This window comes from Mustela lutreola, chromosome 9 (assembly GCF_030435805.1).
Source record: "Mustela lutreola isolate mMusLut2 chromosome 9, mMusLut2.pri, whole genome shotgun sequence".
NCBI classification, from domain to species: Eukaryota; Metazoa; Chordata; class Mammalia; order Carnivora; family Mustelidae; genus Mustela; species Mustela lutreola.
In genome coordinates, this window is record NC_081298.1 from 91,265,322 (window position 1) to 91,278,693 (window position 13,372).

Sequence of the window (13,372 nt, forward strand, 5' to 3'; positions counted from 1 at the left end):
TGACGAAGGAATTATATCCAAAATATATAGCAAATGCCTTCAATCAGTGAGAGAAAGATAAACAATCCCATAGAAAAATGGGCTGAAGACTCGAATGGCACATTATAGAATTGGAAATCTGACTGTAAACATGGAAAAGGTATTCCGCCCTCTTATTAAATAGAGAAATGTAACTGAAACTGCAGTGAGATACTAAAACCCAACAGATTGCAAAAATGAGAAGTCTAACAATTTGAAGTGTTAATGAGAATGTAGAAGAAGTAGAATAGTTATAAAGTTTGGGTGGGAGCTTAAATGTTGCAGCCACTTTAGAGAGTAGCTTGACTTATTTCCTAAAGATGAAGGAATGCATTCCCTACAAGTCAGACCTCACACACACATATGTACTAATAGATGTGTACAAGAACCTGAAGGGCAAAATTGCTTATATCATAGCAAAAACTAGACACAACATTAATTTCCATCGACAATGGAATTGATAAATATATTGTGATATATTCATTTAATGAAATATCCTACAACAATGAAGATAAATTATAGTGAAAACATAAATATGGATTAGAGTTGGAACATGATAATGATAAAGGCAACCTTGGAAGAATATATACAGTATAGCTTCTTTTATATAAGATTAAAAATTCTACAAAATAAAACATTACATTCTCTGTCATAAGCTTAGGTGATAAAACCATGAAGAAAATGGCCTAAGGAAGTGACAAATACAACAATTGGTATAATAATTATCTCTGAGGAACTGAGAAGAGACTGAGATATGGAAAGACTCGAAAGGGACATCAAAAGTTAATACACATTTTCTGAAACTGTGTGGTGGGTCCACACATAGTATCTAACATGTATTATGTTTTAAAAAAATTATTATGGAATTCTTATGACATGAAGAAGGTGTAGAGAATAGTATGGTGTGGTTGCAGTTCCTTCTGTAATGCCAAACTGCCAAACATTGGAAGGCATGAAAAAGTGTATTTTTTTAAAGATATGTACAATTCTAGTACTAGAATTTGATTTTGCATTTAGAACAATATTTAATTGGGTTTTGAATTTTATCCCACAAATTGTTTATACCTTACCAGTTGAAGGAAAACTGCTTCTTGGACTTGGTGATGTATGCATAGGTCCTTTGCTTTATGTAATGCTTGATTTCTTTTTCATGTTAATGTAATTTCAACAAAATGCCTCTCTCCTTGAAATTATATTTATTTATTTATTTATACTGATTTATACAGCTGCTTATTGTACCTATACCTTCAAGGTGCGATTTAGAGAAATTTAGAAAAACTCTAAACTGACCTTAATTGTGAATGGAAATGTTAAGGTCTTGAAAATAATGAGGTAGACGAGTGACTAATAATTCATTAATTTTACCTTAATGTGTGCTAAATATCATTTATTCTCTGTTCTCTAATCAGTCACAAATAAATTGGTCTTTTAAAGCAGGCTATGTATACAACTGTGATAAAATTTTGAGACAAGTTTTACTTTAAAAAGTTTTTGTAAACTTCTTTAAATGAGTTAGAGCAAATGTTTTGTTACAATCCTTTCTGTAGGTTGTGTACTCCTCCAAATTATGTTTAAGTAATTAAATATTTTTCTGCTTTCCTTCAAATTAGAATTCCAATCAAATAGAAATGTAACTTTGACAATGATTGATGAATGCGATTAGGGCATTTACTAATTTGTACTTTTAAATTGGATGAATTTGTCTTTTTTTCCTCTAACATTTCCTTTAAAAAAAGCTCTAGCTTTCAGCAGTTCTTGGAAATAGTGCATGAGGAGATAATGTTAGCTCATGAGGAGATGATGTTAGCTTTTTTGTGTGTCATTTAAATTTAATCTACTGTCTGGTATCAGCGGGAGAAAATGTATTATAAAGGCAAAGCGACTGTGCTGTCTGTAAATCACTGCATCACCAGTGGTTAGTTATGTCCTCTGGGTAAATTCATAGCTGTCAATGCTTTTATTTCATTTTAAGAAACTCTTTTTGTTTCTTGGGTGATTGAGGGAGTAGTTCTATAACTACATGTAAGTTGCAAAGGATTAGATATGTTTTTGCCACTTGGTGTTAATCTATTCAAAATATACATCTTTGGGTGACTGTGTTTTTTCTTGGCGTAGTAAAATTCCCGAGTTGTGATTGTTTTTCTTCCTCAGAAATTATGAGTATACTTGGAAAATGGCTATAAAATATTGCAATAGCTCTTCCACAGCTCATTTTGTTAAAAAGAAGAAGAAAGAAAGAAAGAAAGAAAAAATGCCTTCCAAATTAAATAAAAGAAAACATTGAAAATAAGAGGAACTTTTTGGGGTGGTGCACATCAATCATTTAATATTTATGATAATTATAAGAGAAAGCTATGGAAAATTAATTTGTATTTTAGTTCCATTTCTTTAGGGATAATGCATCCTTTGCACCACTTCTAAAATTGTAACATAATATATTTAAGTTTGCACTTATAATCCTATGGATATGTTAAAAGGCACTTCCCAAAAATATGCTTCTCATATAGGTGGATTATATCTCTTTATTCACTGTGAATTTAGGTTTGCCAGTATTTTGCCTGTCCTTATCTGCTTTTAGAATCAAAGTTAACTTAGCCATACTGAAGGAATTGGAGAGCTTTCCATCTTTTTCTGGTCTTAGGGAGACTTGAATATTCAGAAAAAATTTAAATCCATTTAGGTCTGGGTTGGGGAAAGATCAGAAAGATTTTTAATTACTGATTATATTTTTAAAAGATAGGTCTAATTCAAAAAGACACACACACTTTTTTGTTTTTAAGTAAGTTTGGTGTATATTCTTTAAGATCATTGTCAATTTTGGCCATATTTACAAATACATTGCCATGAAATATTTGTAGTATTCTGCCAAGTTTTATGTGTACTTATGTCATTGTTTTCATTCCAAAATTTGTGTGTGTGTGTGTTTATCTTTTCCCTCTTTGTTTATTAATATTGCTAAGCTTCTGTCTTCTTCATAACTTTTAGAAAACTATCTTTTATTTTGGTTTTCATGTCTGTGTGGCTTTTTAGTTAGAGAACATATAGTTGCTTTTGGTTTTGTTTCTTTATAGAGGGAGAGGGGGCAGGAAGCAGAGAAAGAGGGAGAGAGAATCTTAAGCAGGCTCTATACCCAACATGGAGCCCAGCAGGGGGCTTGATTTCATAACTCTAAGATCACAACCTGAGCCAAAATCAAGAGTCGTTATGTTTAACCAACTGAGCCACCCAGGTGCCCTGAAGCATTCGTAGTTTGACATAGATTTTAAAAACTTATTCAATGAGTAATATTTATTTAGTTTAAATTATAGGATCATAATTTTAAAAAATAATAAATTATAGGATCAAGTATTAGGTTAGTTATAGGAATGTCATTTTTGCTCTTGGTTCTGGAATCCCTTGTATGAACAATTTTTGGAAAAGAAAAAGATGATCATGGACCACATACATTGGTTCACTTTCTCTTTGGATTTGCTAAATACCAAATATTTTACTGCTTAAAATTTAAATGTTAAGTACATCCAACTAAGTAAAAAATACTGAAAATGAATGTTTCTTTGGCTTTGGGTTTGCAATGCCTTATTAAAGGAATGTAATTAGTTTCCTTTTTTAAAAAGCATTTTACTTTTCCTACCCTTAGAATATTATGCCTTTGTATTTAACATCTTGACCTTTGAAAATTTAGGACTGTTGGGGCACCTGGGTGGCTCAGTGGGTTAAGCCTCTGCCTTCGGCTCAGGTCATGATCTCAGGGTTCTGGGATCGAGCCCCGCCATCGGGCTCTCTGCTTAGCAGGGAGCCTGCTTCCTCCTCTCTCTCTGCCTGCCTGTCTGCCTACTTGTGATCTCTATCTGTCAAATAAATAAATAAAATCTTAAAAAAAAAAAAAGAAAATTTAGCACTGTTGTTAATTTAATGTTGTTTAGAGATTCATCTGAATCTTTAAAATACTTAGGAATAAGAACATGATCTTATCTTAGCCTATTAGAAGCAAGCCTCATTTGTAGAACATTCAAGGCTCAGGCAGAAGCTATGGATATTTCTGTCCCAACTCTTGTCCTTCCTGCTACTCAGCATTCCAGACCCTGATGATTGTGGTGCACTCAAGGAAGGGGAGGCTTCATTTAAAAGTCTGAGGAATAACGGAACAATTTTCAAGCCCAACAGTGTACACAGGCTTAGAATCTGGTGGTTTGTCCTGCCTCAAAAACTCTAACCATGAGCCAGAGCCACTCTGGGAGATAAATTAGGAGTGGTTGAGAGCATAATGAAAGGCTTATAAACATTGTTTAAATTATAGCTTGATTTTTAAAAATCAAACATTCACAGTTCTTTTTAGCAATATGGTGTTACATAAATATGGTGTTCCGTTGCCTGTTCATTCTTATGAAGTCTTATATGTAATTTGTAAAATAACTCTGACTGTAAAATGATTGCCTAACAAATTGGTAAAGTCTCTTTTTAAATTTCTGTTTCTGCTCTTTATCTCCAAATTTTATTTCACTCCTTTCTTTTAACAGATTTAAAGGAAATAGAACTGTTTTCAATTGCAGATACACATAGGAAAAATATATGGCCAGATCTTCATGAAATTAAATTGCCAGAACTGGATAGATTGTATTCATTATAGCTTTCAACATTGTCTTTTTTTTATTTTTAATTTGGGCATGTAGGCAACAATGCTTATTTTTTATTGGCAGCTTTTGTTTTAATGCTCTGTTTTCTTTATTAGTCTATGTCAGAAAACTCCTCAGTGAAGAGCAAAAACAATCCAAACAAGCTATGTTATTTGCTTGAGAGATTTGATCAAAGTCTCTCTTCCTATAATATCTCATTTTTTTTTACTCATAGTAAGAATTTACTGGAAGAAAATAAATATGAAAGAAATTAGTCATTTTCAAGGAATTAGTGAATTCCTTGAATTCCTTGAATTCACTAATTCCTTGAAAATGGATTTGAAAGTTGGGGGACTCAGTTTCCATACTGAGAATTATTTTTTGTGTTTCTCCTTCTAATGTCTGATGGTCCCTCTTAAAGCAGAAATATCTTCTAACGAGTTAATTGATAACTTTGCTTTTTTCTTTGATTCCTACAGAAGTGAGAGGTATGTTTTAGCTCCTTCCCATTTTGATAGAGATAATAGATAATAATTATATATAGATAATAATTATATTATTATCTAGATAATATAGATATATCTATAGATAATAATTAGATAATATAGATATTATCTATATAATCTAGATAGATAATAATTATATGTAGATAAGTATTGTGTAGATAATAATTATTGTACTTATAAGTACAAGATTTATTAGACTTTTAATCTAAATTTGCAATGAAATTGTTTTGATACCCAAGTTTTGGATCAGTTCATGTTAGTTGTATTATTCTCATAATTTAGAATTTTATCCCTATTTTTTTTGTTGTTGTTGTTAGATACACACAAATCCATGTTTTTATCAGTCTTCCGAGAAGAGCCAGCTCTTACCCTTGAAGAGAAATCTATGGCGCTGGTTGAATCCTGGAGACAGTTTTTCTTTGCTAGTTGACAAATATATTTTCTTGGTTTCCTCTACACCCTGTGAAGCAGAAATGGAATGTACTTTAAGGTAAGATTGCCTGATGAAATTAGATCAAGTAATAGTAATTGTAACCTAGGGGTGGTTCGGTTGGTTAAGTGTCTGCCTTTGTTTCAGGTCCTGGGATCGAGCCTAATATCCGACTTCTTGCTCAGTGGGGAACCTGCTTCTCCCTCTCCCTCTGCCACTCCCTCTGCTTGTGCTTTCTCTCTGTCAAATAAATCAATACAATCTTAAAATAAATTTTTCTTAAATAAAAGAATTTTTTAAAAAATGGTAATTGTAACCTAATTCCTCAGCCATCCACAAATGCTTCAGTAGAAACCATTCTAGGATTAAACTATGTTGCAGTATAGGAGTTACATGGGGTATGTATAGTATATGTGTTCGTGTGTGTTTCTCTAGCAAACATTTGACATTGGAAACCTACACCTCAATAGTGATTGCTCGCATATGTGGTGTCTTTTACCATTGTGTTCAGAACGTATTTCCCATCTAATAGTAACCAGGATAGGTAATTTGAAACCAAGTACATTTTCTTAATATTTTCTTTTAGCTTTTTAAATTTTATTAAGGTATTTAATCCCTCTGGCTTAGTATAACTCCTTGTAAAAATAACAGAAAATATAGAATTGGGAAACTGAGGAAATAAGGTATTACAATAAACATCTAATGTAAAGTTAATACACTAGTTTTGTTGAGGCAGTCATTAGCAGATTATTTGCCACTGTTTCGGCTTTTTTTTTTTTAAAGATTTCATTTATTTATTCAAGAGAGAGTATGTGTGTGTGTGAGAGAGAGAAAGAGAGAGAGAGAAGGAGCAGGGGGAGAGGTGGAGGGAGAAGCAGACTCCCGGCTGAGCAAGGAGTCTGATGCAGGGCTCGATCCCAGGACCTGGAATCATGACCTGAGCCAAAGGCAGACGCTTTAACAACTGAGCCACCCAGGTGCTGTCAGTTTTTAAATTATAGTCTACATAAACTGGACTAACAGAAGTAGATGGACAAAAGTGTACAGAATGTGTTCTGTGATTACAATAGTATTAAATTAAAAGTCAGTAACAATAGGGGTGGCTGGCTGGCTCAATTGGTAGAGCATGCAGTTCTTGATCTTGGGGTCATGAGCTCGAGCCCCATGTTGGGCATAGAGGTTACTTAAAAAAAATTAATAACTATAAAAAAGAAAATCTCCCAAAATTTGGAATTAAACACACTTCTAAATAACTGTTAGGTCAAAGAGAATCACAAGGGGAATTAGAAAATATTTTGAAAAAAATAAATCTGAAAACAAAATAAAAATTTGTGAGATGAACCTAAAGTAGTTCTTAGAGGGAAATTTGTATTAAATGCCTGTATTAGAAGAAAGCTGTAAGCCCAGTGATCTGTGTTTCTACTTTAAGAAGATAGGCAGACAGGAGCAAATTAATCCCAAAGCATAATTCCCAAAGAATAACTTAATTGCTAAAACAGTCTTTAAAAAGAAGAAGAGTTTTTTGCACTATCCGGGGGAAGAGGGTCCCTATGGCGTTCTGCATGAATGCCCTGTGGGGTACCTAGCACCCCCCCAAAGCCATCAGAACAAACTTCCTGCTGGATTGAGGGATTCCTGTTCTAACTGAAAGAGAAACTTGCACAATGTCTGGAGCCCCTGATGTCCTGCAATGAAGGAAGAGGATGTCCTCAAATTCCTTGCAGCAGGAACCCAGCTCGTTGGCACCACCCTTGACTTCCAAATGGAACAGTATATCTGAAAAAGAAAAGTGATGGCATATACATCATAAATCTGAAGAGAACCTGGGAGAAGCTTCTGCTGGCAGCTCGTGTCATTGTTACCAGTTGATGTCAGTGTCATATCATCCAGGAATACTGCCCAGTGAGCTGTGCTGAAGTTTGCTGCTGCAACTGGAGCCAATCCTGTTGCTGGCTGCATCACTCCTGAAACCTTCACTAACCAGATCCAGGCAACTTCTGGTGGTCACAGATCTAAGGACTGGTTTTAAGGCATCTCACGTTAACCTGCCAGGATTCCTACCACCGCTCTGGGTAAGGCAGACTTTCCTCTGCACTATGTGGACATTGCCATCTGTTGCAACAAGGGAGCTCAATAGCGGGTCTGATGTGGTGAATGCTGGCATGGGAAGTTCTGTGCATACCTGGTACCATTTCTTGTGAATACCCTTGGGAGGTCGTGCCTGAGCTCTGCTTCTCCAGAGATCCTCACGACACTGAAAACGAATAGCAGGCTATTGCTGGAAAGGCTATGACCAACGAGGGATTTCAGGGTAAGCAAATGCTCCAGCTTCTGAGTTCACTTCTACTCAGTGTGAAGTTGCAGACTGGTCTGGAGGTGTGCAGGTGCCCTCTGTGTCTGTTCAGCAGTTCCTGTTGAAGACTGGAGCGCTCAGCCTGCCAGTGAAGATTGTCTGCAGCTCCCACTTCTCAGGCCACTGAATAGGTAGGAACAACCACTGAGGTGCTCTTCCACAAAGGCAAACAAAATGGAAATAAGGTTGATGGAAAATAAACAGTTCCTAAAAGTTGAAAAAAAAAAAAAGAGTTGGAGGATTCACACTTCCCAATTTCAAAACCTATTACAAAGCTACAGTAATGAAGACAGTATGGTACTAGCATAAAGAAAGAAATATAGATCAGGGAAATAGAATCAAAGGTCCAGAAATAAAGACCCTACAGTATGACCAACTGATTTTTGGCAAGATTGTCAGGACAATTAAATGGGAGAAACAGTAGTCTTTTCAACAATTGGTGTTGGGATAACTGGGTATCCACTTGCAAAAGAATGCAAAAGAATGTACTTCACACCATATAAAAATGAACTTAAAATGAATCAGAGACCTAAATATTAGAGCTAAAACTGTGAAATTAGGAAAAAATACAGGTATAAATCTTTGTGACTTTGGATTAGGCAGTGGTTTCTTAGAACACCAAAAGCACAGAATGTGGTACAAATGGAATTATATGATTTGTAGCCTTCTGAGTTTGTCTTCTTTGAGATTCATCCATGTTGTTGTGTATCAGTGGATTATTCCTTTTTATTTCTGAATAGTATTTCCAACTTATCAAATGTTCAAAAAAGTACATTTTTTGGCTTGTCTTTATGTATGATTAGTAAATAATAATCCGTCAACTTTGGATGATCTTACTGCACTTTGCAGCCAAGTGGGAGGTAGCTGGTTCTGCTAGTATGTTCCATATGTGACCATGGATGTTCTTGTGTCAGAAGAGTTAGCTTCCGACTGGACTACAGGTTTGGGGAGATTTCACAAATGGCTATACTGGCCAGAACTCCAGTAGCAGCTGCATGTGCACATGACATCAGGATCTTATTTTTTTCTTCAAAAGTCATACGAGCTTATCTGTTATTCTCACAGTTTGCATTTCTCTTGGGGTGCTGGGTGGCCATCTTAACTTTTATGGGCTATCGAGACAAATAACTGAGTAAGGACAGAGCTCTTAAGCCTTAAGAGAGATGGTTACTATCCATCTTAGAAATACCTAGTGGTTTCTAGGCTGATCATTTGGAAAGATAAATGTATTTTTTGAAGAACATATAATTTTAGTCTATATATTTTATTCTGTGCTATCATCTGCTTTTTTCGTCATCTGTCTTGCTAAGGCCAAGAGAAGGAGCACAATTCATTAGTTAGATATACTTAGGAGTATTACATTTATAATGACATGGTATAATAGAAGTGTTTTAATGATTATTTTATTTTATAGAAATAGTCAAATGCTTGATGAAGATAATATACTGAATGAAACACCAAAATCTTTCTCCGTTCACTCGCCTGATGAGACAACTGGTGCCCCACAGCTGGAAAGAAGCACAGAAATAGCTAAGGCCCAAACTACTTCTGCAAATAGTAAGGTGAGAAATTTAAGATCTCATCCATTTGTAACATACTCCTTATTTCAAGGAGAGAAAAGACAACTGAAGTGAACTATATCATGACAATATTACCGGCATTGCTGCTTTTATGTTAAGCTGTACAGAATATCACAGTAGTCCACCGTGTCAACTAATAGAGATAATGAATTTCTTTCTTTGAGAAGTTTGAGCAATTCAGCCCATACTTGCAGATAGGTTTTTTTAATGGTAGTTTCCTGCAAAGTAAATAATTTTACAATTTCATTAAGGTTGCATAATTATTTTAATAATTAAGATATAGATGTCTTTTTAGTGTTTCCTAGGTGAATGTAGAGACCATAGTAAGCAACAGTCAAATCCTGAGCAGAGGAGAAGAATTCTTCCAGCATGGATGTTAACAGAAAATCTCGGTGACCAAAATCTTTCAGCAACAATCAGCAAGGGGGGTAGGTTTTGTTTTGAAAACATTAAGCAGAATTTGGAAGTTTTTCTGAACAAATGGAGATAGACTAGTGGTTTTATAAGTGTATCACTTAGCCTAACATTTCTTTAGATGTGTACATGAAGTCTAACTTAAAACATAAGCTATTGCGTTATGTCATTTATCATACACCATCCTGCTAATTACCTTTGATTTATGTGCCAGATTTATGTGCTGTTAATGTAGATTTTCAAACATACCTGTTGGTGTCATGTCAGTGATAAAAGGTCAGCACAGTTTTCAGCACAGCTTTCTAAATTAATTTAATTAAATTAAAAACTGCCAGGCACACATGATTATGTGCTGGAGGAGTGAAAGAAGAGGACCTCTGTCCCAGTATAGCTCACTGTCATGGCAGATATCATGGGGATTTATGCCAGCTGCTGGGCATTCCCATTGAAGACTATAATGTTCACTGCATTGTTGTAGTCTTTTATTTGCAACTCTGTAGCCATATTGGGTATAGTTTCTATTTACTGCTAGTTTTCTTTCTTTCTTTTTTTTTTTTTTTTAAAGATTTTACTTATTTATTTGACAGAGAGAGAGAGAGATCACAAGTAGGCAGAGCAGCAGGTGGGGGTGGGGGAGCAGTTGGAAAGCAGGCTCCCCGCTGAGCAGAGAGCCCAATGCAGGGCTCTATCCCAGGACCCTGAGGTCAAGGCAGAAGGCAGAGCTGAAGGCAGAGGCTTAGCCCACTGAAGGCAGAGGCTTAGCCCACTGAACCACCCAGGCACCCCTGTTTTCTTTTATATGGGTCACATTTTCTGTTTATTCTCAAGTTCAGTAACTTCCTATGGGATATTGGATATTATAAATGATATATTATAGAGATTTTTTATTTTATGTTCGTCTGAAGAAATATTTTTATTTTAATAGTGATTAATTTGGCCTACTAGGCAATCTTCTTCTAATAGGCACTAATTTGGACCCTGCCCGCTCTTTCCCCTGCTGCAGTCACCAGCCACAGCCTCTGCTTAGTCCTAGCAGCTTCCATCTGCTGCTTGTCCTTCCACATGTGGCTCAGCAGCCAGTGAAGGACTTGGGTCAGTTTTAAATGTAAATTTTGGTTCATGGCCCTCTGAGGCTTCCTAACTTTATAACTGCTCTACCAAGCCTCAGAGTCTGTGCTCTGGCCGGTTAAACCAATAAGGCTGTTTTCTGCCACCTGTGGATTGGGAGATGCCCTGGGTGGATGGGGAGGGGGAAGCTACAGATCCACAAACTGGCTTATACTTAATTTTTCCAGTTCTGCCTTTTCATCACTCTGCAATGCCTTCAAATAGTTGTTTTTTAATATTTTGTCCAAAATTTATACTGGTTTTATTTGGCATGAATAGTTCAGTCACACTACTCTGCCATTGTACCCTGAGCAGAACTGAATACGTGCTGGAGTTGACTGTTACTGCTCTCACTGCTTCTCATATTCAGCATCATGGTCATAGAAGCAGTTTCAAGATTTGGATCACATATGTTATATACCAAACATTCCTTATTTAATTCGAGTTTGGAATTTCGTAGGATCAGAGTGACCTCTTGGGAAAAGTAGGTTATATATTATATATTGTGAGAGATGTGATCTGGAGAATTTTCATATATAAACCCAAGATTTCCTGGTAAGAATTTTATTCCAGTATAGTGGTTTTCAAACCTCCACCACCCACCATTACATATGTAACATTTTTATCAGTAACATTTCTCATTAAGTGCAGTAATTCCTCAGTTTTCAGGAAGGAAATGGGGAGTGGTGAATGGTGGTGGAGAAGGGGTAGCTAGCACTTTCTCTCAGTAGACCAGTTTCTCAAATATAGAAAGAATAACTTCAATTGACTAAAGATTGGAACAATGTCAGCTGCCTCCCTGCAAGCAAGTCCTTTTCTTTCAGAGTTGTTCTGCGCGGTAACTGCTTCTGTGCTACCACTATTAGCTTGCTTATAATAGTCCAAAATACATTTTGCTTCAAATTAAAAATAACTATTAACTTTCACTAGCAAGAAGTACCCTAATAAAATATGAAGCACCTTTTTGAGTACTTCACCTTAAAAATGCAAAGGATAACAATTTGCCATTGATTTGGATAAGAATATTATGTAATACATGATGTACTTAAAATGCTAAAGCTTCAAAATAAGATAGAAAAATGTTTGGATTCTAGCATGTCTTCTTTCTCATAAGCAGACTTTGGGGGTACATGTAAGAGAAAACTTAGGTTACTTAATTCCTTTAGAAATAGAAAGAGTGAGAAATACACATAGGAATAGTTTAGCACTTGAATCCTGCTAATTAAAAATCAAAATAATTTGACTTTTTCTGCCCTGTACTTTATTATCATTGTTGTTGTTTTATTTGTTTGTTTAAGTAATAAATCATCCAGATCAATAGACCAATGCTAGAGATTTTAAAAAATCAATTTCTAGGACGCATTTTGGACTCATTTAGAAGTAGGTTACTTTCCTATGTCTTTTGCATTTTTTAGTACTATACTTTGTTCATTGATACCTATTTAGATTATCTGATTAACTTGATACTTTGGAACCTTTTGTGTCACTAGGTACAAAACAGATAACATGAACTGATGTTAAATGCCTTATCCAGGATCATGTAATAAAAGCCAGAGCCATAATTGAGACCTAGCTCTGTGTGACTTTAAAGCCCACATGCTGAGCTGTGTCACTATGCAGCCACCTAAATTTACCTTTTCTGTGTTGTGGTGTTTTTATGCTTTTTTGTTTTAATATGCCCTTGCATGCTCTCCTAGATCTCTTCTTAGTTTAATTCTTGATTTAATCCATAAATCTATCTGAATTTTTGCTGTGATCAGGCTGTCCTTTTTGTTTCTCAGCCACTATAGTTCGAGTTTATTTTCTGGGTTCCCAGATACTAGCCATTGGATGTTATCATGAGTTTCTCAGGCTTGGGCTAAAATTTTCCTCATGTCCCTTAGTGATTCACAAGTGAATATATTTGGGCATAGGCTTTCAGAACTTCTCTTCTCTTCTCTTGGCTTCCAGTCATTTCTGTTCCCTTAGCCTCCTAGGCTCCAGGACAAGTCATAATTTCTGGGCTATGACACTTGTGCTGGATTGCAAAAGGAGCTTTTAAATTTTTAAATCATTCTGCTCTGTAGAATACTTATTCTCCCATCTACTAACCCTCCAACATGGAGTAATGAAAAGTAGCACATGCTGAAAAAGATTAAAGTAGTCCCCAAATCATTTGGTTTGCATTTAATTTTGTACTCTGAATATTTTCCACATGACCACTCAAGGCAGATGATAAATGTTGAACTGACATTCTGTTAATTTGACTGTAACTTAAATTTTACTTGAGTGGTAGTTATTCTGTTTAATTTCCAGCAGTCCTGCTAAATTATCCAAGTAATTCTAATAGTTTTTAAGTCTCTCAGATTATC

General features: G+C 35.4%; 1 protein-coding gene across 1 annotated transcript in view; it reads left to right on the forward strand.

Moving 5' to 3' along the window:
• APLF (aprataxin and PNKP like factor) overlaps window positions 1-13,372 on the forward strand; it is an 81,835-nt gene that overhangs the window by 19,681 nt on the left and 48,782 nt on the right. Inside the window, exons 3-5 of the mRNA XM_059187854.1 lie at window positions 5,455-5,627; window positions 9,335-9,482; window positions 9,796-9,928. Of these exons, the coding sequence (XP_059043837.1) occupies window positions 5,455-5,627; window positions 9,335-9,482; window positions 9,796-9,928 (454 nt within the window). The remainder of the gene's footprint in view (window positions 1-5,454; window positions 5,628-9,334; window positions 9,483-9,795; window positions 9,929-13,372) is intronic.